Source organism: Lipotes vexillifer, unplaced genomic scaffold (genome assembly GCF_000442215.2).
Source record: "Lipotes vexillifer unplaced genomic scaffold, Lipotes_vexillifer_v1.1 scaffold1155, whole genome shotgun sequence".
NCBI classification, from domain to species: Eukaryota; Metazoa; Chordata; class Mammalia; order Artiodactyla; family Lipotidae; genus Lipotes; species Lipotes vexillifer.
In genome coordinates this window covers 130,941-157,002 of record NW_006791048.1, presented here as the reverse complement: position 1 = coordinate 157,002, position 26,062 = coordinate 130,941, and the positions used below count along the sequence as shown (strand labels likewise).

Below are 26,062 nucleotides of genomic sequence, written 5' to 3'. Positions count from 1 at the left end.
CTATAAAACTCTTAGAGAAAAACATAGGAAAAACACTCTTTGACATAAATCACAGCAAGATATTTTTTGACCCACCTCCTAAAGTAATGGAAATAAAAACAGAGAAAAAATAAATGGAACCTAATGGTACCTAAAAGTTTTTGCACAGCAAAGGAAACTATGTTTATAGTTTATAGATGAAAAGACAACCCTCAGATTGGGAGAAAATATTTGCAAACGAATTAACAGACAAAGATTAATCTCCAAAATACACAAGCATTTCATGCAGCTCAATATTAAAAAACAAACAAACAACCCAATCCAAAAATGGGCAGAAGACCTAAATAGACATTTCTCCAAAGAAGATATACAGACTGCCAACAAACACATGAAAGAATGCTCAACATCATTAATCATTAGAGAAATGCAAATCAAAACTACAATGTGGTATCACCTCACACCAGTTAGAATGGGCTTCATCAGAAAATCTACAAACAACAAACGCTGGAGATGGTGTGGAGAGGAGGGAACCCTCTTGCACTGTTGGTGGGAATGTAAATTGATACAGCCACTATGAAGAGTATGGAGGTTCCTTAAAAAACTAAAAATAGAAATACCATATGACCCAACAATCCCACTACTGAGCATATACCTAGAGAAAACCATAATTCAAAAGGCCACATGCACCCCAATTCTCATTGCAGCACTCTTTACAATAGCCAGGTCATGGAAGCAACCTAAATGCCCATTGACAGACAAGTAGATAAAGAAGATGTGGTACATATATACAATGGAATATTACTCAGCCATAAAAAGGAACGAAATTAGATCATTTGTAGAGACATGGATGGACCTAGAGACTGTCATACTGAGTGAAGTAAGTCAGAAAGAGAAAAACAAATATTGTATATTAACTCAAGGCATTCTGAAATGCCTTGTGATGCTAAATTTTTCACTACATGCAAAGAAAGACTAGGGAGCTAATATAGTCTTCTGGAGCTGTTTTGCAAATCAATTTTATTCCTGCCAAGTCTTTGCCTGGAGAAGAAATTCTTGGAACTCCATGTGGGACAAACAAGGAAAGTCAACTGAAGGGCTACTGGAATGTGAACTTCAGTGTCAGAATAAGAACAGTATCATGGCATGTTGTGAAGGTCATCCACCCATAGGTTGTCCCAGCACCCATTTAGTTTGTTAAAAAGGAGCAAGCTACTATGCCAAGTTGCCTATTATTGCACTAGGGGGACAGGATTATTGGCTGGTATGTGAGCTTCACAAACAGAACTCCAATTAATCCCCTTGCTTTTCAGTTTCCACTTTTCATCCCCCATCTCTGTCACAATTACACACTAGACACCCAGAGCCCCCTGAGGCATCCCATTATATGACTTGCTCCTGCTGTCAGGGTTCCCATAAAGACTACCTGCAGAGGCAGTTTTCTTTTCACTTTCCTCCTGTCAACATAACCTCTTACATTTTGTTTCTTTCATAAATTTCTTGAGGTTTCTCTGCTGTTTATGCCTCTTATTTTCCTTTGCTTTGTTGTCATAGTGTTGTGTATTTTTGGACTTCTATACTTTAATTTCAGTGGAGTCTTCGTTTTGGTAAGAGTGTTTTGAGCCAAAAGCCCAATATACCATCATTTAAAACATGTTTGGAAAATGGTTCTCTAAAGACACAGCCTTAATACAGTGCAGTCCAATAGAACTTTGCTGTGATGATAGAAATGTTCCAGATCTGTGTGGTTCCATAAAGTAGCACATGTAACCATAGGGTAATGGGAGTGTGGCAGTGTAAGTGAGAAACTGGAATTTTACCTTTATTTAATTTTAATTAACTTGAATGGCCACATTTGGCTAGTGGCTGCCATATTGGCTAGCTCAGCTTTAATGTTTGCATGAGTTTACTACTCTGATAAAGAGATGTAGTGTGGTATTTTTCTAAAAGTCTAGGTATAACCATAAGTAACCTTAATGAGCAATGTAAAATGTATTTGGAATTGCCCTGGTTATCTAGTTGTGTATGTGATACCAAACATAAAATCAAAAGTTAAAAAATCAAAATATGTGAACTATATATGAACCCCGTGATTGAAGATGTACGAAATCCTCCTATGTATATGCAGATACCTGCCACCATGTAGCTATAACCTGTGTTTTGAGATATTGAATACTGTCAATAAACTGATCCTACACAGTATGAAAAAGAGATTACACCTTAGGCTTAGTAATAAGACCACTTATATTTGAATCCTGTATCTGCTACTTGCTTGCCATGTAAGTGGGAAGTTATTTAACTTTTTCTTGTGTGTCAGTGTACTAAATTACAAAATGGGTATAAAGATGCACATAAGATTGGTTTGAGGGTTAAAGGAGTTGAATGAATACTTCGAAAGTGCCTGACACATGTTGAGCACTCAGATGAATATGCACTATTATTATTATTACTTTCATCTGATGGTGCAGGAAGTGTTAACTAAGAAGATGAGTAGGTAGAAGAAGATTCATTTGCTGGATACTTTTGGCAAGTTTGTTTGAGTTTTGTTTATAACAATAAATTTTCATCCTAGTGAGGATTATGGTTATTATGAGCCTTTCATTTTGAAGTAAGTGCTACTTAAGTCATAGTTTGTTGTTTTCTATCATTTCAAGTGGTTTTCTGTGTCCTTCCAGGCAGTGCTGGGAATGTAGGGAGAAATGACAGAGTGATTTGCTCAGAAGATAGGATCATGAGTATCTAGAGAAAAAAGAAAGCAATCATTTAGGACCAGATACGAGCCCCTTTCACTACTTGCTTATGAAATCTTGTCCATAGTTTTACATTTTATTTTAACCCAGAGAGAAAAATGTTTCCTTAATGAGAGAGTCAAAATGGTTTTAGCAAAATGTTGATGAATCTTTGATATTTTCATTAATCCCTAGAGTTTACTGGTATGCCATTCCACGTTTGTTAATTTACCAGTTAATACACTAATTGATCGACAAACACAATAGTCAATAGTGAACAGCACTATTTGTTATCTTATTAACACATTATTTCCATACTTAATCTAAAATACCAATGTAAGTACTCGAGATTTACCCTCAAGCCCTTGGAGTTTCTAACCCAGGACTCTGTGCTATCTCAACAGGAGTTTAGTAACTAAATCCTAGCTCTATGGCAGCAGCTTTGAACACAGTCCAGGAACACTGAATATTCTTTGAAAATGTCTTCAAAAACTGTAGATAGGAAAATAATGAGTTAGAGAAGTTTCTGAGAGACCAAAAGCCACTACAGAAGTGAGACAGCCTAGTTTTAAATTTTTTTAATTAAAAAAACCCACAACTCTAAAAAGCATATGTCTGCTCAAATGCCATTTGTTAGCGTGAGTTCTGGCAAAGACCTAATCCTGCTTCAAGTACATGTTTGGAGTCTGTGTTAGTTTTCCAAAGACAGAGTTTAACCACAGCAAGAGATTACATCTTGCAGTCCAATTTGCATTCATTAGAATGCAATTCTTAAAATGGTGGTAAGGGGGGATGTTTCACTGAGATCTTCTCAGTTGCCCATGATTTCATGTTCCTACAAACATAATCTGTGTCTTTCTGGGAAAATGGAAATGAAAGAGGATAGATGACTCTCAGTCAATCCATGTGACTTCTGGATGAAGATCTGTGAAATATTGACACCTGAATTTCCCACAACTGGCCTTGCCACACCTGTCTCTCCTCCACCCAGATTGAACATGTGTACCACCTGATGTAGCTGTTGTCATAGTGATGATCCTTGTTTGTTAAATAAATGAAATGAATAGTTACAGAGAAACTAGACAATGTAAACTGTACATGTATAGATAAGTTATTTCCTTTCAAATGCCAAATGCCCTATCTCTCCTTCTCTTGCTTTTGTTCTCTCTCTAATTACAGACATTCATGGAGTTTTCACTGAGGATTTTACTTAACAAACATTTGGACTGTGTACTGGGTGCAAAACATAATGAAAATATGACAAGCAAGTAAATAATACATATGGATAAGAAGAAAAAAGAGAGGTGATGGTGGTGGTGGTGGTGGTCCTTGGTAAAAATGACCACAGAATGAAGTTCTAGAAGCCAAAGTATTTTTTAACATAACACATGATAGTAAAGTCTAATTCAATAGATTTATGTCATATCCTAGAGGACAAAGTTGTAGAAAATTATATATACTGGGAATCCAAAATTGAAAAGTTGGTTAAAAAATTAAATGACCTTGGTGTTTTTAAGCCAACTTCTGTGATGAGAGTGAATTAAATACTTGAAACAGCACTAATTTTGTAAAATAACTACCCTCTTTCAGATTCCTCACTGCAATTACTGTAGGTCAGCCACAATCATCTCTTGTCTGGGCAACAGCAGTTTCAATAAATAGCCTCCTTGACCACAGTTTTGCCACCTCCATTGAGAAGGTCCATTACAAAAAGCATGATTTTTCTAAGATGCTAATCTGACGAGGTGGCTTCCCTGATCAATATTCTTAGTGGTCCTCAACAATCTTAAAGTCTACATTCTCTAATATGGCTTATATGTTTTAACATTGTTAACTTGTGACTGCTGTGTTTTGTCATGATTGAAGTCTGAAAAAGAGTCTTTTGACCTGATATCATGGCAAAACTCAAGGATCACCTTTCATTCTGTAACGAAATCTTCCCTAACTCATTTTATAATTGTCTAAACCCTATTTTCACCCTCACCCTTATGCTGCATAGATTTCAATCTCAGCACCTGTTTACATCTTATTGCACCCAAATTCTTGTTTTTATGTCTGTCTCTCACAAGAATGGGGTGTCCTTTAGGCCAAGGACCTCAAATTATTTTATTTTAGCACACAGTAAGCATGATAAATGTTTATGAAATGAATGAGTGAGTGAATAATTGAATGGATGAATGAAGAATGGGGCAGATCTTCAGGTTAATACTTTAGTATCTACAGTTGTAGATCTACAGGAAGTAGCACTAACAATCATGTTAGTGTAGTGTAGCTATCTACAGGAAGTAGCACTAACAATCATGGACTACAATATGGATGCAAGCAAGTCAGTGAAACTGTTGTTTAAAGGTGTCTGTAATATCAGGGTATGCTCAATGAAGTATAATCCACAGAAATTTTGAACTAAGACAATGGAAAACAGGAAAGAATGTGACAATTTTGTTTTAAAATCACAGATTAAGACAGATCTGGATTTAAACATATCTCCACTACTTAAAAGCTTCATTAGGTCCATTCTTTTACTTGTATTAGCTTATTTTTGTGTACAGAATATTAAATAAAGTCGAGGACATGCCTAGAGTTTTATAAATAGGGGCTATGGGACTAATACATATTCAAGTAGAGCCTATGAAAAAGTTTTGATTCTATGTCATTGTTAACCCTGAGATAAGTTAATAGAATCTCTCATCCCAGAGCCACTTACTTAAACATTTCCATTTAAAATAATATGTTTGGGGCAGTTATTCATATAACAGTACTTAAGAAATGTTTTCAAAGGCAAGAAAACATTTTTGTGGTGAACACATTTACACTCTAAATTATTATAGTCATTGGTACCTCCCTGTGGGATTTGCATACATGTGGATACTGGGGAAATGGTCAAGTTCCTTAATACCTATGGCTTGATATTTGAGGATTTTAATGTTCTTGTCAGCCTTTCTTTAAAGGGAGGTGATGTGGGATTCACCACATTCAGAAAGTCAGTTCTAGTCATTGGTACTGGGAGGGAACAGGAGAAAAATTAAAAAGGCTCTTTAAACAGGTCTGGCTGTCATAATATCATCCTTGGGGCTTCTTGTTGTCTGAGAGCAGCTGTTGGCAGCTTTCAACCAAAGCAATGAATTCAAGATCTTCTACCTAGATTTTGCCAATCTCTGTGATTTGATGACAGTCCCAAAATAAGGCAATGGCATCCCAATTTTTTAGAAAAGGTAACTTCTTAATTCATGAGAATCCTGTTCTCCTTCAGAATACTACCTAAGAAGGAGGAAATATTTACTCACTAACACCAAAAGGGAGAATTGAGAGATAAGATGTCTCTATTTCCATACTCATTTTTCCTGATTATTTTTCCTGAAAAAGTATTATGATCATATCCACAAAGAATCATAAAATCATGGTGAACTCAAGTAGAGAAATAAACAAACCTCTCAAAATGCCTTTTGCAACAATGGGCAGGGATGTCAGTCTTCTCAGCCATTTAATATCCTCCCAGCTGATAGATGGGTCTATTGCTTTAGCCACATATGCAGCAAGTCCACTGTTGTCTCCAAAATTTTCCTTGGGAGAAAATGCTAAATCATTGGTTTCAAAATTTTTCATTCTGAAATAAAGAATTACATAAAATGAGATATTTTCCAAAGTTAAAGATATCTTTACAATGACTCATTCAATGAAAAAAAAAACCAAAAAAACAGGGTTCCCTTTTCAAATCAATGGGCTGTTCACTCTTCAACCATCAACAGACTGATTGCATTTATATTTTCCATGTTTTGGTGGAGGATTCCAGGCTAAATGTGACAATCGAGTGGACTTAATTGGTCACTTACAGTTTATTTTACATCTTAGTTTTTTTACATAAATAAATCAGTTTAAAGAAGAAATGTTTGGCCCAGTTTAAATATCTCTATATTTTTAAGCCAGTTTATGAATATAAACAATAAATTTGATGTTATTTTCAGCCAGCAATGCATATTAATCATAAAGATGAACACTTGCTTGGTGTATCACAATTTACAAAGGGCATTCATATAGCCACAATTTTAAAAGCTTTTGGAAAATAAAATTGATACTCTATAATTCCTATTTTATGTAGAAAATAAAACCAGAGCTGCAGAATGAGATGCCCCCAAGTATAAAACTAGCTAAGGCAGCATTTGAGTTCCAAACTGGGTCTCTTGACTCCTAATTACATTTTCTTCACTCAGATCTCAATTGCATTCTGGCAATTGCATTTGACTTCAGAAATCTTTCAAAGTCCTTGTGGAAAATTCTAGAGGAGACTGGAACTGCAGTAACATGTGTTAACAACTTCTGTCTGTTGTCGCTGTAGACTCTTTTCCCTGTCCTACTATTAGCGTGGTGGTGGTGGTGGTGGGCATAGGGAGAATTGGGAAGTGTTTCCCAGCAAATGAGTTGTCAGCTCTTACTTTTCCCTCCGTCATTTAGTTGCTTTCTCTGAGGCTCTCTGCCTGCTGACTCAGACTCCCCAACCTTCCAGAAAATCCTGACCAAGACATGAGTTTTCCAATTATCAAGACCTTCCTTACTTTGCCTGTGATGTGATGGTTAGTTTTGTCAGCTTGACTGGGCTAAGGGATGCCTAGGCAACTGGGTAGAACATTATTTCTGGGTGTGGATGTGAGATTAGCATTTAATTCAGTAGACTGAAGAAAGATGTGGGTGGGCATCTCACAATCTGTTGAGGCCCCAGATAGAACAAAAAGGTGGAAGGAGGACAAATTCATTCTCTCAGTTTGAGCTAGGACGTCCATCATCTCCTGCTCTTGCACATTGGAGCTATTGGTTGTCAAACCTTCTGGCTTGACCAGGACTTACACTATGGGCCCCCAGTTCTTGAACCTTCACACTCAGACTGGGACTTATACCATTGGCTCCCCTAGTTCTCAGGCTTCCGGATTTGGACTTGAACTACTCTGGCTTTCCTGGGCCTCCAGCCTGTAGATAGTAGATTGTGGGATTTCTTAGCCACCATAATTGTGTGAGCCAATCCCTCATACTAAATCTTTCTATAGATATAGATACTGATATATAGATATGGATATCCTATTGGTTCTGTTTCTCTGGAGAACCTGACTAATACATATGACTTTTTCTTGCTCTTGGAGCCTGAGTCATCATCTACACAGAAGACTCAACTTGTCAAGGGTGTTGATATATAAATACCCCAGCTTCTTCACACATAGGCAGACTAACTCTGAGAAGTATTCTACAAGATCTCCCAGAGTTTCCCAGCAGGGTTAAATTTTAGTTGCCTATAGCTGTAGCTGTCTTGAAAACATGCCTATTGTTCACTACCTCCCCTCCCTTGCACCTCTTCCCTACTCTTTCATCTTCCAAAAGAACTACTTGTACTTAAAACAGTGTCTCTCACTCTGCTCCTAAAGGAACCCAAACTGAGACACACCCCATTGAGTTGCTCCTTCTCCTATGTCTAATTTTGTTAACCCAGCTTAGAACAGTATTTTTCTAATTCACCTGTAAAACTCTGCTACTGGCTTACTCTATACCTGAAGTCTTTTCTCTTAGTCTAATATCCTGATATCTTGACTAGATTTTGGCAGTTCTCCAAGCTAGGGATAAAGTCTTTCCTGCCTGCACCTCTGACCACTAACTGGATCGATGGCCATCTGGATACACAATGGCACCATCCATGTGACTTACCTGCCCTACAGACCCAAATCCAATTACCTACTTCATTTCTCTAAAAGGCTAATTTTGAATGATGACAATGATCTGGACTCACCTTGTTGTTCTGCACATTGTAAATTACCATGCTAGCCAATGTCTTCTTTGCATAAAAGTACAACTGTACCTCTCACTTAGTCATAGGTTTTTATTCCCTTCCACTGGCTCTGCCACTGAACACAGAAAGGATCTTGGAGCCAAGGCTATAGCAATTTTTATATAAACTTAGAAACACATAGGCACACTATTTTTAAATTTTTTAAGAGAATCATAAGACTTCAGGACTTCCCTGGCAGTCCCACGGTTAAGACTCCATGCTTCCACTGCAGGGGGCATGGGTTCAATCCCTGGTTGGGAAATTAAGATCCCGCATGCTGCGCTGTGCAGCCAAAAAAAAAAAAAAAGAGAGAGAGAGTGAATCATAAGACTTCAATACAAAATTAGGTTTAATGTTTTTAGTGTGCTTTCAGCTAAAATAGCTGGTTGTGTAGCTTGGGTGGCATCTATTAACATAAGGACATGAACATTCATATCCCAAGTAACTCTTTTCAACCACTGGCAAAGTTTTCTCAATAAGGATTGAATAGTTAGTCTAATAATTTCATTGACTCAGGTGGCCATTAAATATCACAGAAAATTCCAACTCCATGAGAGTCATACTGGTATCCATCTATTTGCTAAGTTTTGGTTTGGATTTTAGCTGAAATACTTGGCTTTTTTTTTTTTTTTTAATCAACCCACTTAGGGTTGTACATTTTATCAAAGACTTTGGTCTTCTGTGGTCATCCTAACTTTAATTAAGCTAACCTTCTGATCAATAAACATACCCTTACTATGGAGAGCTATTCCATTACTTAGAAATGATATTAAGTGATATTAAATGCCAAACTTTTAAATAATATTGTTAATAAGAAAAAGGTCCAGTCTGTCTATCCTATAGCAAAACCAGGAGGGAAAAAAAAAGAATAATATCTGTATGTGTATATTCTCTGCATAGCACCCCACCCCCATCCCAAACAAGCTACAGTGTTTCGTCAGGGGTGGGGTGAAAGGGTGAAATGGATAGGAAAAAACAGAAACATGGATAAAATTATATAAATAACTGTTGTTATTCTTGGATGGTGAAATGCAGATCAACACTTGAATGAATGTTGCCTTACAGAAATTTCAGGGCACAATGAAGCCTTGTTGTTACTCTAAAACGTTGTTCAAAGCCAGAAGCCAAGAAAAAGTTTTCAGATATCTTGACAGAGACCCACGATGGAGTGTTTTACCCATGGCTCTGAAGGAAACCTCCATGAATGCTATTTTTATTAGAATTATGACATATACACAGAAAAACACTTAAAGCAGCTTCTGATAACCAAAGTACTCCATTTCATAAGGAAGGAAAAGGGCAACATCAAAATAATAACATGATTACTTGGGACTTAATTCTCCAAATCCCAATCTGTTTAATGACCCAAAGGCAAGGGATAGGATTTCTTCTTTGTAAGAGACTCATTGTGCCTTGAATGACCCCCAAATATGCTTTTTAATCTAATATAAAAATGATCTTAGTTTTTAGTAAGTTAGTATTATAAAAAGGTAACAACTACTAAAGAAAGTTAACTTTATTAAATAACCAGTTGTAACGTTGATAAAGATGACTATTACTGAGAAATATACAATATTTTGCATTATAAGTATTGATAATGTGACATTAAAGATATAAAGATAAAGCCATATGTCTCCACTGTGGGAAACAAACTATAAAATAACAAATGGTATAACACACGGTATCAACACAATATGAGAGAGAGACATTCATAATACATTATAGAAATTGGTGCATGGAACACTAGCGTTTAATTCTGTTGTTAGGAAAACATCTCTATTGATTGCATAGCCCTGCTAATTTCTTCTTCAGTGTGGCTGGGCAGTTGGAAGAAAGGTTCAGGGCAAGGATTTTAAGTATGAGCCCAAACCCTCGTTCAACTTCTTGTTTTATTGGGTAAATCTCTTATGATTTAGCACATTTTTATTGACTGATTCAACCTACTTATTTAGCACCTACTATGTGCCAGTGTTTTAGTAAAATGGTCAAAAATGCCTGGCCACCTAGGGTTGATATTCTAAGCAAGGGAGACAGAAACTAAACAAGGAACATAATAAGTAATTTATGGAGCATGTTAGAATATAAGTGCTATACAAAATAAAGAAAAAAAAGAGCAGAATAAGAGGAATGCGATCTGGTAGATGCTTAACTTGAAAGTTTAAATATGGTAAACATGATCTCAATGAGAAGATATAGAGGAAATTGGCAGATCTGTGCTTTTGTAGTTGTGTCCTGTTGCTGCTATAACACACACACACCTAGAGGCTTTAAAGTGACACAAATTTATCATATTACAGTTCTGGAGGTCAGAAGTCCAAAATGTATCTCATTGGACTAAACTCAAGGTGTCGTTAGGGCTGTTTTCCTTCCAGAAGCTGTAGGGGAGAATCCATTTCCTTTCCTTGTCTAGCTTCTAGAAACCACCTACAGTCCCTGATTCCTGATGCTATCACTCATATCTCTGCTTCTCTCATTGCATCTCCTTCTCTGACTCTGACCCTCCTGCTTTGCTCTTATAAGAACGCTTTCCATTACTGTGATAATCCAGAATAATTATCCCATCTTGAGGTCCTTAACTTAATCACATCTGCAAAGTCCATTTTGCTATGTAAAGTATTAATAACATATTCACAGGTTCTAGGGATCAAAACATGGACATCTTTGGGAGGTCATTATTCTGCTTAATATTATGTGAATTATACTGTGAATATTTTCCTAACCAAATAATTCAGAGGCTGTTGGGTCATGTACAAAGTCCTCCTTCAAATCCTTTTCTCCCCTCCACCTCCACAACCCAAGATCCCCACACATATTGTGTCTCTATTCTGATCTCTACTGTTTATTTTTTATTTTTGTTTCCCAACATAAAGACATGTAGAGTCACCCCTGATGTCAAAATGTAAAGGAAGTGAAGTTAGTTATGCATTGATTTGGGGAAAGAACTTTACAGGCAGAGGGAAGAGTCAATTCTGAGGCTCTAAGGGGCAGGTGTATTTGGCATGTTGAAAGCCAGAGGTTCTAGGAAGAGTGAATGAAGTTGAGGGAGCTGGACAGTGAGATCAGGGAAGCAAGGGGGACACTCACTGGCCACTTTTATCCAGAGAGACCGGGGAAGACATTGCAGTCTGATCTCTTTTTGTGGGCTGTGCTCTGGCTGTTGTGATGAATACACCATTTCAGGGCATAAGGAAGCATGTCCCTGGGCAAATCATCAAAAGTGTAAGTGTTATGATTTACCTTGATCTTAGTCGATGATTGGAAATTTCTTTTCTTTTAACTGCCTTGGTGCTGCACTGAAAAGCCAAGTCTTAACCCAGGGTAAATGAGCCACCTCTGTGGGGCATGGAGATGGAAGAAGGTCCCTGCCTCAGAGCCTCAGGAACCAGTCTGGTGAATTGGCTTCAATCCTCTCCTCTGCCGAGAGCAGATGAGAATTTGCTTTACTCCCCCTGAGTTTTGGAGACCTCTGGGCCACTTATACTGCACACATATGTGTGTTTTGCATATGGACCAAGCAGAGATTACCAAACTCCTGAACTCTGGCTGGTCCCAGACGCCAGGAGTCAGGTCCCGCCCCCTCCCCTCCAGGCAGAGGAAGCCGTGAGGGCTGGAAGGAGTCGCCGCTTTACAGACTCATTCTCCTCTGGATTTCCTGCCTCCCTTGCCTGCCAAACCTCATTCTGAACAGCCCGGCTTCACCTTCTGTGAGTCAGGTCAGTTGAGGAAAGAAACCTGATTTCATATCAGGCTGTAACAGATGAGCTTTTTGGTAGCATGTGGCCTCCAGCGGAAGCCTGGGCCTCCCATCATGTGCTCTGCCTTCACTGCTGAATGTGGGCCCCAGGGTGCTGCCCCCCTGAAGCCCACAGGGACAAACAGGGCCAGTGTACGCACTGGGGGCCAGGGCACCAGCAAGAGGTGTTTCCTGTGTTCCCCGTAGCCTGGATGTGTGGCTCATTATTTGATCATCTTCAGATGGGAGATGTGACAAACTGGGGAGCCGTGGCCACTCCTGTGCACATCGACAGCTGAAAAGGGCCTTTGTCTCCCAGTCCCTCACGTCATCTGCGCAGGAGCCTGGGAGCAAGAAGGGGGAAAAAGCAAAGCAGCCTTCTCATTCCTGGCTAAATGGCCCTGGCACCCAGGAGCAAGAGATACCGGCCAAAATTAACACATTTCATCCCCCATCTAAGTAGATACCGCTCTGAAACACTTTTTTGTTATCCTGAGCAAGAAACTGTTTCCTAAGCTTAAAGAAAACCTACTGTATTATTTATTGTTGTTGTTGTTGCTAGTAGAAGTGGTAAGAGGAGGAGGAAAAGGAATAGTAAATTCCTTTTTAAACGGCCAAAGCAAAACAATGAGTGACACTTCCTGTCAGAAGCCTAAATACTGGGAAACTAATTATTTTAGAAAATCTAAATATGAAGGCAACCAAAATAGAGAAATAATGTGAATACAGGTTTCATATTAAGGAAATTTGAAACCATCTACTTTGACGAATTTGGCAAGAAGTAGGAATATGTCAGGGACGTTTGTTTTTGTTTTTGTTCTCTTAGAAAGACAGGATGTTTGTGCAACTCAGTGTCTGGGATGCATGGAGCGGGGTTATTGACAGCTGTCAGGGGGAGCACTTTGTCATTGGGCCATTGACAGTATCCCATACAGAAATAATATCTTAAACCTACTTGGAAGTGTCACGGAGATAACATCACACAGCTCATTTACATATGGTTTAACAGCAAGATTTTATGCACAGTAACTTATACTTAAATAAGTTTACATACAGCAGAGCTATATGACAGTTATGTGACACTTACATAAGACTATGGACTTATGTGATGCATGAGAGACATCCCATTCTCTAATATATATGGAATTCCTGGCTTCCAACAATCTTATTGTCCTTATGTGGAATGCTGACTTGATTCTGAATCTTTTAGATTTTGGATCTTTTAAAAGGATTAACTTTATATGTAGACAAAATAAGCAACAGTCCGTGTGAAGTGAGGTCTAGGATTCCAAAGAAGGCATTCCTCATTTCCTGTACTCTGATGGATGCTTTGAAATCCCATCATCAAAATGTTCGCCATTAGGGTTTCCCTGGTGGCGCAGTGGTTGGGAGTCCGCCTTCCGATGCAGGGGACGTGGGTTCGTGCCCCGGTCTGGGAAGATCCCACATGCCGCGGAGCGGCTGGGCCCGTGAGTCATGGCCGCTGAGCCTGCGCGTCTGGAGTCTGTGCTCCGCGGCTGGAGAGGCCACAGCAGTGAGAGGCCCGCGTATGGCAAACAAAAAAGTCCTCCATTAAAACTAAGATTTGAGTTCCTGGTCAAAGAGTTTTAGCCCTATGAAAAACATAAGGGCAGATTTTGGTGGGAACTGAGGGAAAGTAAAAACGAAGGGGAGGGGAGATCTGTAGCTTAAGGAGGTTGGGGGTCTTTCTCAGTAAACTTCATTGAGTTTCTAGTTTTAACTCAAGATGATTCTAATCTTTTACAGGGAAAAGGACAACAATACCCTGCTGATGGATGGGCTCACAGTTTAGTTTTAGATTACTAGATACATTGTTTTTGCTAAGATGTATGAATGATTAAATGGATCAAAAAATGAATGAACCAGTGAATAAGTTAATGAATCTTGATCCATGGGCGAACCAAAACAAAAGAGGAATATTGCTGAAAGCAGAAGTAGTAGATGAAGGAGCAAATGTGTGGCTTCTTTTGTCTCCATTCTTTTAGCTTTCTTCAATCTTCCTTGCCAGAGTTGTTGCAAATACAATAAAAATAAAATTAAAAGGGGGCTTTTTTATTTCAGCAGACAAAGAAATAGGGTATTAGGATCACAATAACAGGCTGTTGTTTAGTTTAAATTAAATATCTTCTGTCTATATGGAAATTCATCTTACTCAAAGCCCTTAATGCACTCTGAGACATAATTGTTTTTTGACTTTTACAAGTATACGGCAATTCCTATCTCTGTTTTTATAGCTCAAGTACGTGACACCCATATAAGGGGTGTGATTTGCTGAGGATTATGTGGATATTGGACAATGGCACCATCTCTAGAACACAGACCTTATCATCCCTAGACAAATCCCAGTCAACCATACTTTGGGACCAACATTTTGTGAAGATCTAATTCCCCAGGGCACCCACATAGAAACAAGAAAGTCTTTGGAGCTGGATAATGACAAGAGCAAAGAGAACAGCTCAGAGACCCAGTGATCAGAGACCCATGGTTACCTGAGTTGGGGTGGCAGTTTGAACCTGTTACGCACATCATTGAAGCGGTTGCCCAAGTAAGGTGTGTCCACCGTCACAAATATGGCCTTGTAGCCCATCCACTCAGCCCGCCGCACCAGCTGCTTGGTAACCTCACGGTCCTTGTAGATGTACAGCTGCAGCCAGCGAAGTGCTTCAGGACCAGCTTCTGCCACTTCTTCAATTGAGGAGGTGGCCCAGGAGCTCAGCAACATGCCCGTTCCCAGTGACCTGCAAGCTTGGGAACAAAGGAGAAGATCAAGGTCAGTCTGGCATTTTCCCTACTCCAAAGTCTTCAAGTTATGGTTCCAGGGGTAAAGCCATCTACAAGGGCAATTTGGAAATAAGAAGTTAAGTCTTTAAAAGTAAGAAATATGGATTCCTTTCCACACTCCGTGAACCGATCTTGAAGACAAAAACGACTCAAATAGCCAAAGATGTGCTATGTATTCGGATAAAAAAATTGGCAGCAATTTGAATCTCCAACTTTGGGGGATTAGATAACCTATAGTTCATAAATAAAATGAAATATACACAGCCATGGAAAGTAATATTTTTGTGATGGTTAATTTTATGTGTCAGCTTGGCTAAGCAATCATTCCCAGATATTTGCTCAAATATGTCCAGGATGTTGCTGTGAAGATATTTTTTTAAAGGAGGTTAGCATTTAAATCAGTGGACTTTAAGTAAAGCAGATTACTCTCCATAATGTGAATGGGCCTCATCTAATAAGCTGAAGGCCTTAAGAAAAAGACTGTTCTTGAGCAAGAGGGAATTCTGTCAGCAGACTGCCTCCAGACTCAACACCAGCTCAGCTCTTCCTGGGGTCTCTAACGTGCCAGCCATAGATTTTGGACTAACCAGTCTATACAATTGTATGAGCCAATTCCTTAAATCTCTCTCTCTCTCTCTCTCTCTCTCTCTCTCTCTCTCTCGTGCACGCACACACAATCCCCCTTTCATTCCACCCCTCTTCTTTTTCTGACTATGACAGTTACAAAAGAATGACATTGACAGACATAGACAGTTTTTCAAGGTATATTAAGAAAGCAGGGAATTCCCTGGCAGTCCAGTGGTTAGTACTCTGCGCTCTCACTGCTGGGGCCCAGGTTCAATCCCTGGTCGGGGAACTAAGATCCACATGGCACAGCCCCCCCCCAAAAAAAGAAGAAGAAGAAAGAAAGAAAGAAAAAGAAAGAAAAAAATCCTCCAAAGTAACATATATAACATGATTTGTACAAATGTGATTATTGGTGTATGAACCTAAACAAACTAATTGTTAATGATAGGTGGGAGAGTTTAATTTTTCTTCCTTTTTAACTTTTTAAATTTTATCTTTTAAGTTTTGTTAAAGGTCCATCTACCATTTATGTTGTCTTTTAAAATTTTATGCAATTCATATGTTAGACATTTCAAACAGACATCAGTTACCTCACAATCTTTTAAACAAGATATCAAAAAATGAGCAAATAAATGAAAAATTAGATAAAATCATGTAACTTATTGTCTTAGAGAACTTGAAAGAACATGGGTGATAGGCTTTTTTCCAAAAATAGGTAGTCAAATTGGGGTCAGCTTTAGTGCAGGAGAAACTGATAAAATGTTTGTATGCCAAATGCCAAACATACCAAGAGATAAATAATAAATATATAAAACTGACTGTGTGACCCTGGGTCATTCGACTTACCTGTGTCCCTGCCATATATCAAATGTGAGTAAAAGTCATCCAAGCGACACTTACAGGGTGATGATAAGAATTAGATGACATGCTATTTATAAAGCTACTCTGAGAGGTTAAAATTCTTTCATGTTTCTCGAACTTTAGCAGGCAACCAAATCCCCTGGAGTATTTGTGAAAACACAGGTTCTGAAAAACACCCCCAGAGTTTCAGATTCAGTTGGTCTGAGATGGGGCCCAAGAATTTGCCTTTCTAACCAGCTTCCAGGCGGTACTGATGCTGCCAGTCCCTGGACCACACTTTGACATTTAAATAGTATTGTCATTTGATAGTAAAACTCTAAGTTCACCTGGTAACAAAGTGGATTTTGTTTTTGATAAATGTTACTTTTCCTATGTCATTGAAGGTGTTTTTCATCTCTATTTTTCAGGTCACAGGTCAGATAAAGAAGACTTAAGCTGGAGATTATATTATCTATGGGTCACTAATGTGTTTCCTCCAAGTGTTCCTTTGAGAATTTCTCTCATAAGGACTCATGATTTGCAAAATATTGTCCAAAAAGACCACATTTTAAGTAAGTAATAATAAGTAGTGATATGTATGAACATCCTGAACCATAGTGTTATTTTCATTGAGTTGTAAATATGGAAAATAACTCTAGGTCATCCAGTGCTGTTTGGAACAAACACTAGAGGACAATGATTGCTGGGATCAGAATCTCCTAACCATCAATTTACCACAAATAAAATGTGCCCTGAAGAGGATGTGGCCTAAGTAAGGTCACAGAGAGGTGGGCAACTGAGAGAAACAAGAACCTAGTATGTCTGACCACTCCCACAGGGCAATGATTTTCCTAGAATTCCCAGATGCTCAGAAGACTCCCCTGGTATCAAATATGGATAAATGTACTCCCCCAATCCTTCAGGGCCATGACACCCAAGGGACACCCACAGTTTTCCATATGCCTGAGGGACAATACCATGGCCAGAGTTCTGTGAAAGCATGGAAATTTGGAAACCAGTGGGTAAGGCCTGCCATTGGTTTCCAGGTGCAGACTGTGGCTGCACAAAGTTGTCCAGCTAAGAGGACTAGCACATGATAAGGCACCTTTTTGTAGTTTATGTAAAAGCATCATGCAGGCAACAGCAGCTCTGCTAATAAGGATCAAAAATCCTCAAACAGATCTCCTTGAATTCATAAGAAATAACTACAGACATTCCACATAGATTGTTAAAACGCTACAAACCAATGCACCAATAATATTTACTTTACTTAAACTATCAAACTAGCAGGAGGCTTCAGCCTTAACAAGCATTTTGCCCATTTCCCTTGGGTAAGCATGTCTGGAGTAAGGTAAGGCCAGTCTGTGCCACCTGGTTCCTGAGCCTTCTGGCTTTGATACTAATGGTTCCTGATGCTATTGGTGCTTGAGGTTCATTTTCCAAGATTAAATCATACAGGACTGAAATTTTGAATCAGGGTCCCCCCAAATTCTAAGTTACCATTGTTTCCAGGTATAGGCATTCAATAAATACTTGGTAAATTAACAGGTTTACTCCAAGACAGTCTCCTGGATGCAGGGGGAATATCAGAGTCTGTGTTGACATATTACGAGTTGAGGCTAAGATGCTACTCCGAAGAGAGAACAGGAGCAAAACTGAGATGGTTCCATGTTTCTTGGAACATATATTACCAATGTGCTATGATCCCCATTAGCTTGTGATTATTTGCTGTGATAAAGAAAAACATTACTCTGAATAGCCAAAGCAATCCTGAGAAAGAAAAACAGAGTGGAGGAATCAGGCTCCCTGACTTCAGACTATATTACAAAGCTACAGTAATCAAGACATTATGGTACTGGCACAAAAACAGAAATATAGATCAATGGAACAGGATAGAAAGCTCAGAGATAGGGCTTCCCTGGTGGCGCAGTTGTTGAGAGTCCGCCTGCCGATGCAGGGGACGCGGGTTCATGCCCCGGTCCGGGAAGATCCCACATGCCACAGAGAGGCTGGGCCCGAGAGCCATGGCCGCTGAGTCTGCATGTCCGGATCCTGTGCTCCACAATGGGAGAGGCCACAACAGTGAGAGGCCCGCATACCGAAAAAAAAAAAGAAAGCTCAGAGATAAACCCATGCACATATGGTTACCTTATCTTTGATAAAGGAGGCAAGACTATACAATGGAGAAAAGACAGCCTCTTCAGTAAGTGGGGCTGGGAAAACTGGACAAAATGTAAAAGAATGAAATTAGAACACTTCCTAACACCATACACAAAAATAAACTCAAAATGGCTTAAAGACCTAAATGTAAGGTCAGACACTATAAAACTCTTGGAGGAAAACACAGGCAGAACACTCTATGACATAAATCACAGCTAGATCCTTTTTGACCCACCTCCAAGAGAAATAGAAATAAAAACAAAAATAAACAAAAGGGACCTAATGAAACTTAAAAGCTTTTGCACAGCAAAGGAAATCATAAACAAGACAGCCCTCAGAATGGGAGAAAATATGTGCAAATGAAGCAACTGACAAAGGATTAAGCTCCAAAACTTACAAGGAGCTCATGCAGCTCAATATCAAAAAAACAAACAACCCAATCCAAAAATGGGCAGAAGACCTAAATAGACATTTCTGAAAGAAGTTATACAGATTGCCAACAAACACATGAAAGGATGCTCAACATCACTAATCATTAGAGAAATGCAAATCAAAACTACAATGAGGTATTACCTCACACTGGTCAGAATGGCCATCATCAAAAAATCTAGAAACAATAAATGCTGGAGAGGGTGTGGGGAAAAGGGAACCCTCTTGCACTGTTGGTGGGAATGTAAATTGATACAGCCACTATGGAGAGCAGTATGAAGGTTCCTTAAAAACCTAAAAATAGAAATACCATACAACCCAGCAATCCCACTACTGGGCATATACCCTGAGAAAACCATAATTCAAAGAGTCATGTATCCCAATGTTCATTGCAGCACTATTTACAATAGCCAGGACATGGAAGCAACCTAAGTGTCCATCAACAGATGAATGATTAAAGATGTGGCACATATATAAAATGGAATATTACTCAGCCATAAAAAGAAATGAAATTGAGTTATTTGTAGCGAGGTGGATGGACCTAGAATCTGTCATAGACAGTGAAGTCAGAAAAACAAATACCATATGCTAACACATATATATGGAATCTAAAAAAATAAAGGTTCTGAAGAACCTAGGGGCAGGATAGGAATAAAGATGCAGATGTAGAGAATGGACTTGAGGACACAGGGAGGGGCAAAGGTAAGCTGGGACGACGTGAGAGAGTGACATGAACATATATACACTACCAAATGTAAAACAGATAGCTAGTGGGAAGAAGCTGCATAGCACAGAGACATCAGCTCGGTGCTTTGTGACCACCTAGAGGGGTGGGATAGGGAGAGTGGGAGGGAGACACAAGAGGGAAGGGATATGGGGATATATGTATACATATAGCTGATTTACTTTGTTATACAGCAGAAACTAACACAACATTGTAAAGCAACTATACTCCATTAAACATGTTTAAAAAAAGAAAAAACGTTGATGAATTACATCCACTGTTTTCAACACAGTTTTATGTTAGAAGGAGGTAAGGGAGCCTGGGATTTGCAAGGACCACTCACAGAGACAGTCGAAAATTTTCCTACCTCCACTAAGGACAGATCTAAGATTCCGTTGATACATACCAGCATGACAATTCAGCTTGTTAAAATATTGAAATACTTCCATTCCTGTTTGTAAATAACCATGGCTCCAAAGTAAATGACCCCTCTTCCTGAGTCCCTTCAATGTGACATCTCTCTTTTCTCTTACTAAGGAGTCTCTGGATTCCCCAAACCCCACACACCCACACAATCCAGCAATTTAAAGGCTGGTGCCTGGCAGAGCTGGGTACATCCGGACCACCATTAGGGCACTAGAGAAAAACACCTGAGCATCTCTTGCAATTGGTCAAAGTCTTTGCTCTACTGGTTGCTAAATATTTCAAATATCACCTTGGCCTCAGAGATAAACACGTGTCCTTCCAGCTCATATTGTTCTTTGGGGGGCAAAAATTATAAGCTTTTGAATTTTGTAAACCACCTAGCGTAGCCAGATTTTGTTGAGAAATTCTAATTCGAGTTATCCTAGTCTAGCGTCAAAAGCTCAAAATTGTTGAAGTCCATTTTCTCTCCCTATTCATTTTCCACAATGAAACTCTCACCTGCTCTCAAAAGTAGCAACTGTCAGATTTCATTTTACAAAGAGCAGGGGTCAACTTTCATAGACCTCCATTCCCAAAATGTGGTGCAGCAACAGAAAACTCCAATGCATGTCGACTTTTCCCAACTCCTGGCAAAATGGAGATCATCTCTGAGGTGATATTATTGTAAAGGCAAGGCCTGGCTCTTGCCCATGATGAGGGTCTCCAGTATTTATCCAAGTCTAAAAATCTTGGCTTTCATAATAGTGAGGGTATCCTAGAAACAACGTACCCAGGAGACTACACCATTAAGTAAACATTGATCCCATATGACTATTTCCTTACTTCCACAAGCTCTTTGTTTCATCATCCCTAAGATATATCTTCAAGGATAGACACCTAAACTTTAAATGCTCTAGATATATTCAGACTTTGTTTATATTTGACATTTCTTTTTCTTCTTTATTTAGAGTCAATAATAATACATTATGCCATTGCTATTAAAAAAATGCATATCACTCACACACACACACACACACACACACACACACACACCACTAAAAGAGACACTAGTAAGGTTTTGGACCTTGAAACATCAAAACAGGGTTTTATCTACCCTATAGATGACCTACGTGATAACATCTATCTCTCAGAAAGACAAGATCCAATGGATTGAGAGTCAGAAGGTCTAGGCTACAGTCCCAGCCTTGCCAACCATGAGGCACATTTCATCTGCAAAGTTTGTCTAACCACAGCTGCTGCCCTGCCCACTTCATAGTGTTGTCAGATGGTCCACTGAGACAATGTTTGTGGATGTTTTCTGGTAAACTCTAAAGCTAAACAATTGTAAAGGGTTAAGTGAGAGAATGCCTAATACTATTTGGGAAAAGAAGTTCTAGATAGCTTTTTAAATTTTCAGAATTTTGCCGAGGACCTGGATTTCTCCTCATTATTCACAATCTTCCCAACACACAGCTTTCCTCTGCAATGGTTTTGATGCGTAAGACACTCATTTATCCTTGCAAATATATGGGCAAATTCTCACTACCTGAAGCAAGAAAGCACTTAAGGGAGAGAGGAAACTTCTCCAGGCCAAGGAATTCTGGGCTAGGGCTGATAATTTCCATTAATACATTCCAAGGGTGTACATCTTTTTGGAAAGTCAGGGACAAAACAAAAGCAAATAATCCAGGAGGTGTAACAAAAACATGCATTTCCCCACTCCTCATACGTACCCTTTATTTGCCTACAGATTTCCATGGAGAGATCTGTGTGGTAAATCTATGCGGCTGCCAGCTTTTGCTAAGTCCAGCCATCAAGCAGTAATACCTAGAAGTAATGGTTTCAAATTCTCCCTACACTTTTTGGTTTCTCTCCTCTTTTATTTGCAATACAACTGCAAATATAATGATATGGAAATAATGAGATTAGTATCATTGTTTATTATCAGCTATAACCCCTCCCCCAACCCCAAAGTGGGCTATGGCCTAGTGGAAAATGGTGCATTGTGTTTAACAGAATAAAAGTTATCCTCAGACCTACCCAAATGAAGTTTTTTATTAGAATTAAATCACATGCCCTAGGCTGGGGAAATGCTTCAGGGTTTGCAATAATCTGGCATAAGATCAAGTTAATTCTTCCTCCCCAGACCACCATTCAATAGAAATAACTCAGTTTCCTACACTATGAAACCTGTAATCAACTACCAAGGTTTACATCACTTCATATTAGATATGAATTCAGCCACCCCTGGGGTTGATGCAAATGCTAAACTCCGATGTATAGCGATTTGCCTGGACTAGAACAGGTAAATAGCTTTGCAAAGCAGCATGAGCTGGCAAAATCCTCCCTGTGGCTAAGGAATGCAATTGTACTTCTAAATTTTGCCAAGGTTTCATTTTACATCAAGCCTAATGACAACATTAATTTCTAATCCAGGTAATCTGGATGTGAAGTAGAGAAGACAGGAAATCTATTGTGGCCTTAAATTTTAGGGGATGCTAAGTCTGCCTGTCCCAATTCTTTAATTGAAAACTGCTTTGTACACGTCTCTCTTGTGTATCGGAGAGTCTGCTTCGCAGTTCCTGCTCATTGCAGGCAGTCATCACGAAATCAGCAGGCTCTCAGAAGGTCTTAGAGGATCTTCGGATGGAAATGATATTCATGCTACACCCAAAACTGTTTCATCTTTGAGGATTTACGTTATGCCTTTGGCTGGGAACCACCAGAAACTTTCATTCCAAGTCTTTGTCCAGTGCTTCTCAAGCTTCGACATGCACAGGAATCACATGGGGATGTTGATAAAATTCAGATTCTGACTCAATAGGTCTGGGATAGGACTTAGGTTCTATATTTCTAACAAGCTCCCGAGTGATGCTGATGCTTGTTTCATGGACTATACTTTAAGAAGAATGAAGTAGGTATCTTCTTTCACAAGGACTCACGCAAGTTAATTGGATATATCTGGTGGCCCGAGTAATGACAGGACCTTATAGGAAACAGGAGGGAGAAACTGACCAGTGGTGTTATGGGGGGTAGCAGCTGGCTCCTGTCTTGTCAGTTGCCAGCCACATACTGCTAAATCTTTCTTCTCCATTGTTGTCCCTCTGGAGAGGGGTGCAGGTACCTTTGCAACATTTTCTTATGCATTCATCTTTTGCTAGATTTAAAGTCAAGGAACTAAATTGCATTACAGTAAAAACCTCTCAGCACACTTAACCATTATCAGACATATTTTATAACCCTGCTTATCCAGGATTTTCCTAGCTTCCTAGATTTCAAGTTCAAGGCAAAATTAAGCAACAGAATAAAAATTAAATGACAGAAGATGAGGAAAAAGAAGGAGATGTTTCTCAAAGTTAAGAAGGCACAATTTACCAAGATAAAATAGCTTCCAAATGTTTAATGTCAGCACCAACAACCTTATAAATAAGCTGCTGAATCAACAAATAAAACTAAAGTTCATCATGCTAGGCTTGACAAGAGAGAGAATTATAATACATTTGAGAACGATGTTTATTCACTACCACAAAAAAAAAAAAAAGAAAAACAACAACAGAGAAAATGTAAACTATTAGTTATCAATGGGAGTCAATGTCTGTTATTTGGAACATTAATTCATGTGGGATAAATCATATATCCAGATTAGAGCAGAGCAACTAAGCAATGTGCTACTTTGGGTACAAATTATTTCCTTGAAAATAACTTTCCTATATGGGAAAAGTGAGTTAAGCTTCCAAAATTATGTATTTAAAGGAAAGGGGATAATATGATGAAAGGGCCCAAAGGGGCTTTTTTTAGGTGCATTTGATTAAAAAGCTCCTGCAAAACTTAGTCACCAAAACAGCTGTGCTGAAAATTTTGCTGAGAAAACGCACTTTGTCCTCTGCACAGGAAGTCATTATGTAATGGGGAAAATATGCAATGACAAAGTACCAAGCAGTTGTGTGGTTCTAAACTCAGGGTCTGACACACTGAAGTGTTCTCATCCTACCAGCCAGTGAGTGGGTCAGCCTTTCTCTGCACAGGAACTATTATTACACAGGTTTGTTAAAGACACAATTAACATTATTGTCTTAATGTCTAAAGTTATCATTGAGATTACCCAGAAAAAGAATGTTCTGAAGTCAGTCATCTAAGGGAAGAACAAAACTTCTACTATAATCATGAGTGAAATACTTAGGAGTGGTCAAACAAATATTCATGTACGATTTAGAAAATTTAACCGATTTAAATACTGCCCCAAAAGGCCAAGAAACCAGTGTTTTCATGATGGTTCATTGTCTGAATTTGGAACAGTAATCTTGAGCAGTCATAATGTCACTACACCTCAAGAACTCTTTTTCATTGTATGGAAATATTTTCAAGGAACAGTTAGTCCAATGACATCTTAGCCCTCCCTTCCTTGCTCCTACTTTATCTCTGGGGCAGAATTCTGCAATAGACAAAAACATTAGCTTTACTATACTGATTCCCAGGTTATTATTCTGTCATTTTATTGAGTCGTCAGGTCCTGTCATAACTGGCTGATGACATGGAGATGACACCACAGTGAGATGCCTTTTAACGATGGTTTCAAGGAGTATCAGGTTTGCACGTGGTGACTTCAATCAACCTCTCTCAATTTAACAACCTCAGTATTGGAATATATATGTCAGCCTCTGACTTCTCACTGTCACATCTTTAAGGTCATCAGGCACACTAATAATTTGAGGAGAAGCAATCTCATGCTCTCGAGAAAGCTGATCAATAGCTGAAATTCTGGTGCAAAATACTAGAAATTATTTCATTTGATGTTGGTCTTTAAGATAGCTGGAGTCTAATTTTTTAATAGCTGTTTTGGATTAATGAAGTTTGTCTCATTGCAAAGTGATTTCAACACTGAATCTATCACTTTTTGAAAAATTTTATATATGAATTATACATGTATATATATGCATATGTAAGATGTCCATAATCATTAATATATATGTATATATGCATGTGTATGTAGATGTAACATGTGTGAGTGTATGTACAGAAAGAGCATGTCCACTGACTTTTTTTTTTTTTCTTTTTGCGGTACGCGGGCCTCTCACTGTTGTGGCCTCTCCCGTCGCGGAGCACAGGCTCCGGACGCGCAGGCTCAGCGGCCATGGCTCACGGGCCCAGCCACTCCGCGGCATGTGGGATCCTCCCGGACCGGGACACGAACCCGTGTCCCCTGCAATCGGCAGGCGGACTCTCAACCACTGCGCCACCAGGGAAGCCCCTACTGACTTTTGATTATTGAAAAAGAAGGTCCAGAACACAAAACTGAGATAAAAGAGTTTGAAAATAAAAGCAAGAAAAGGTATGAATTGATTTTCTTTTACTACAACGATGCAAAGAGATATTCCCTTCCAAATGTTTAACTAATGTAATTTGGACAAAGTTTTAGTGAACTACCCTTTCTCCTTTATTCCTCCCTACTTTTGTTTCTTCTCTGTAAAAGTGATAAAATAATGGATGAAGACAAATAACTGGGTTAAACTCTAGAGTGAAACAGATCAACAAACCTCATCTTAACCACTCACCAACACTAGACATTGGTCAAAGGTGTCTTTCTCCTCCACTGTCAACTGAGGAGAATGATAAATAATAATGACCTCACAGGTCTATTGCAAGGATTAATAATAGGGATGAAAAGTCCAAGCACCTGGTGCATAAAAGGCACTCACCTCAGAAAAAGTAAAATTTCATTTAAAGCAAATCTGGTGCTTTTCTTGGATTTAGATAAAATTAAGAATAATGGTGATATTTTCCTTGTAGGTATGCTGAAATGTATATCTACTTGATCACCAAGTACAACACATAAATATATCAATAAAGCTTTCAAAAATACATCGTTTGGGTCTGGAGCAAAGGAAATGACA

At 38.9% G+C, this 26,062-nt stretch overlaps 1 protein-coding gene across 1 annotated transcript in view; it reads right to left on the bottom strand.

Annotated features, from left to right (window-relative positions):
* The window catches only part of HAO1 (hydroxyacid oxidase 1), a 65,405-nt gene that overhangs the window by 24,838 nt on the left and 14,505 nt on the right, over window positions 1-26,062 (bottom strand). Inside the window, exons 3-4 of the mRNA XM_007464184.1 lie at window positions 14,755-15,010; window positions 6,134-6,309 (exon numbers count right to left, since the gene is read on the bottom strand). Of these exons, the coding sequence (XP_007464246.1) occupies window positions 6,134-6,309; window positions 14,755-15,010 (432 nt within the window). The remainder of the gene's footprint in view (window positions 1-6,133; window positions 6,310-14,754; window positions 15,011-26,062) is intronic.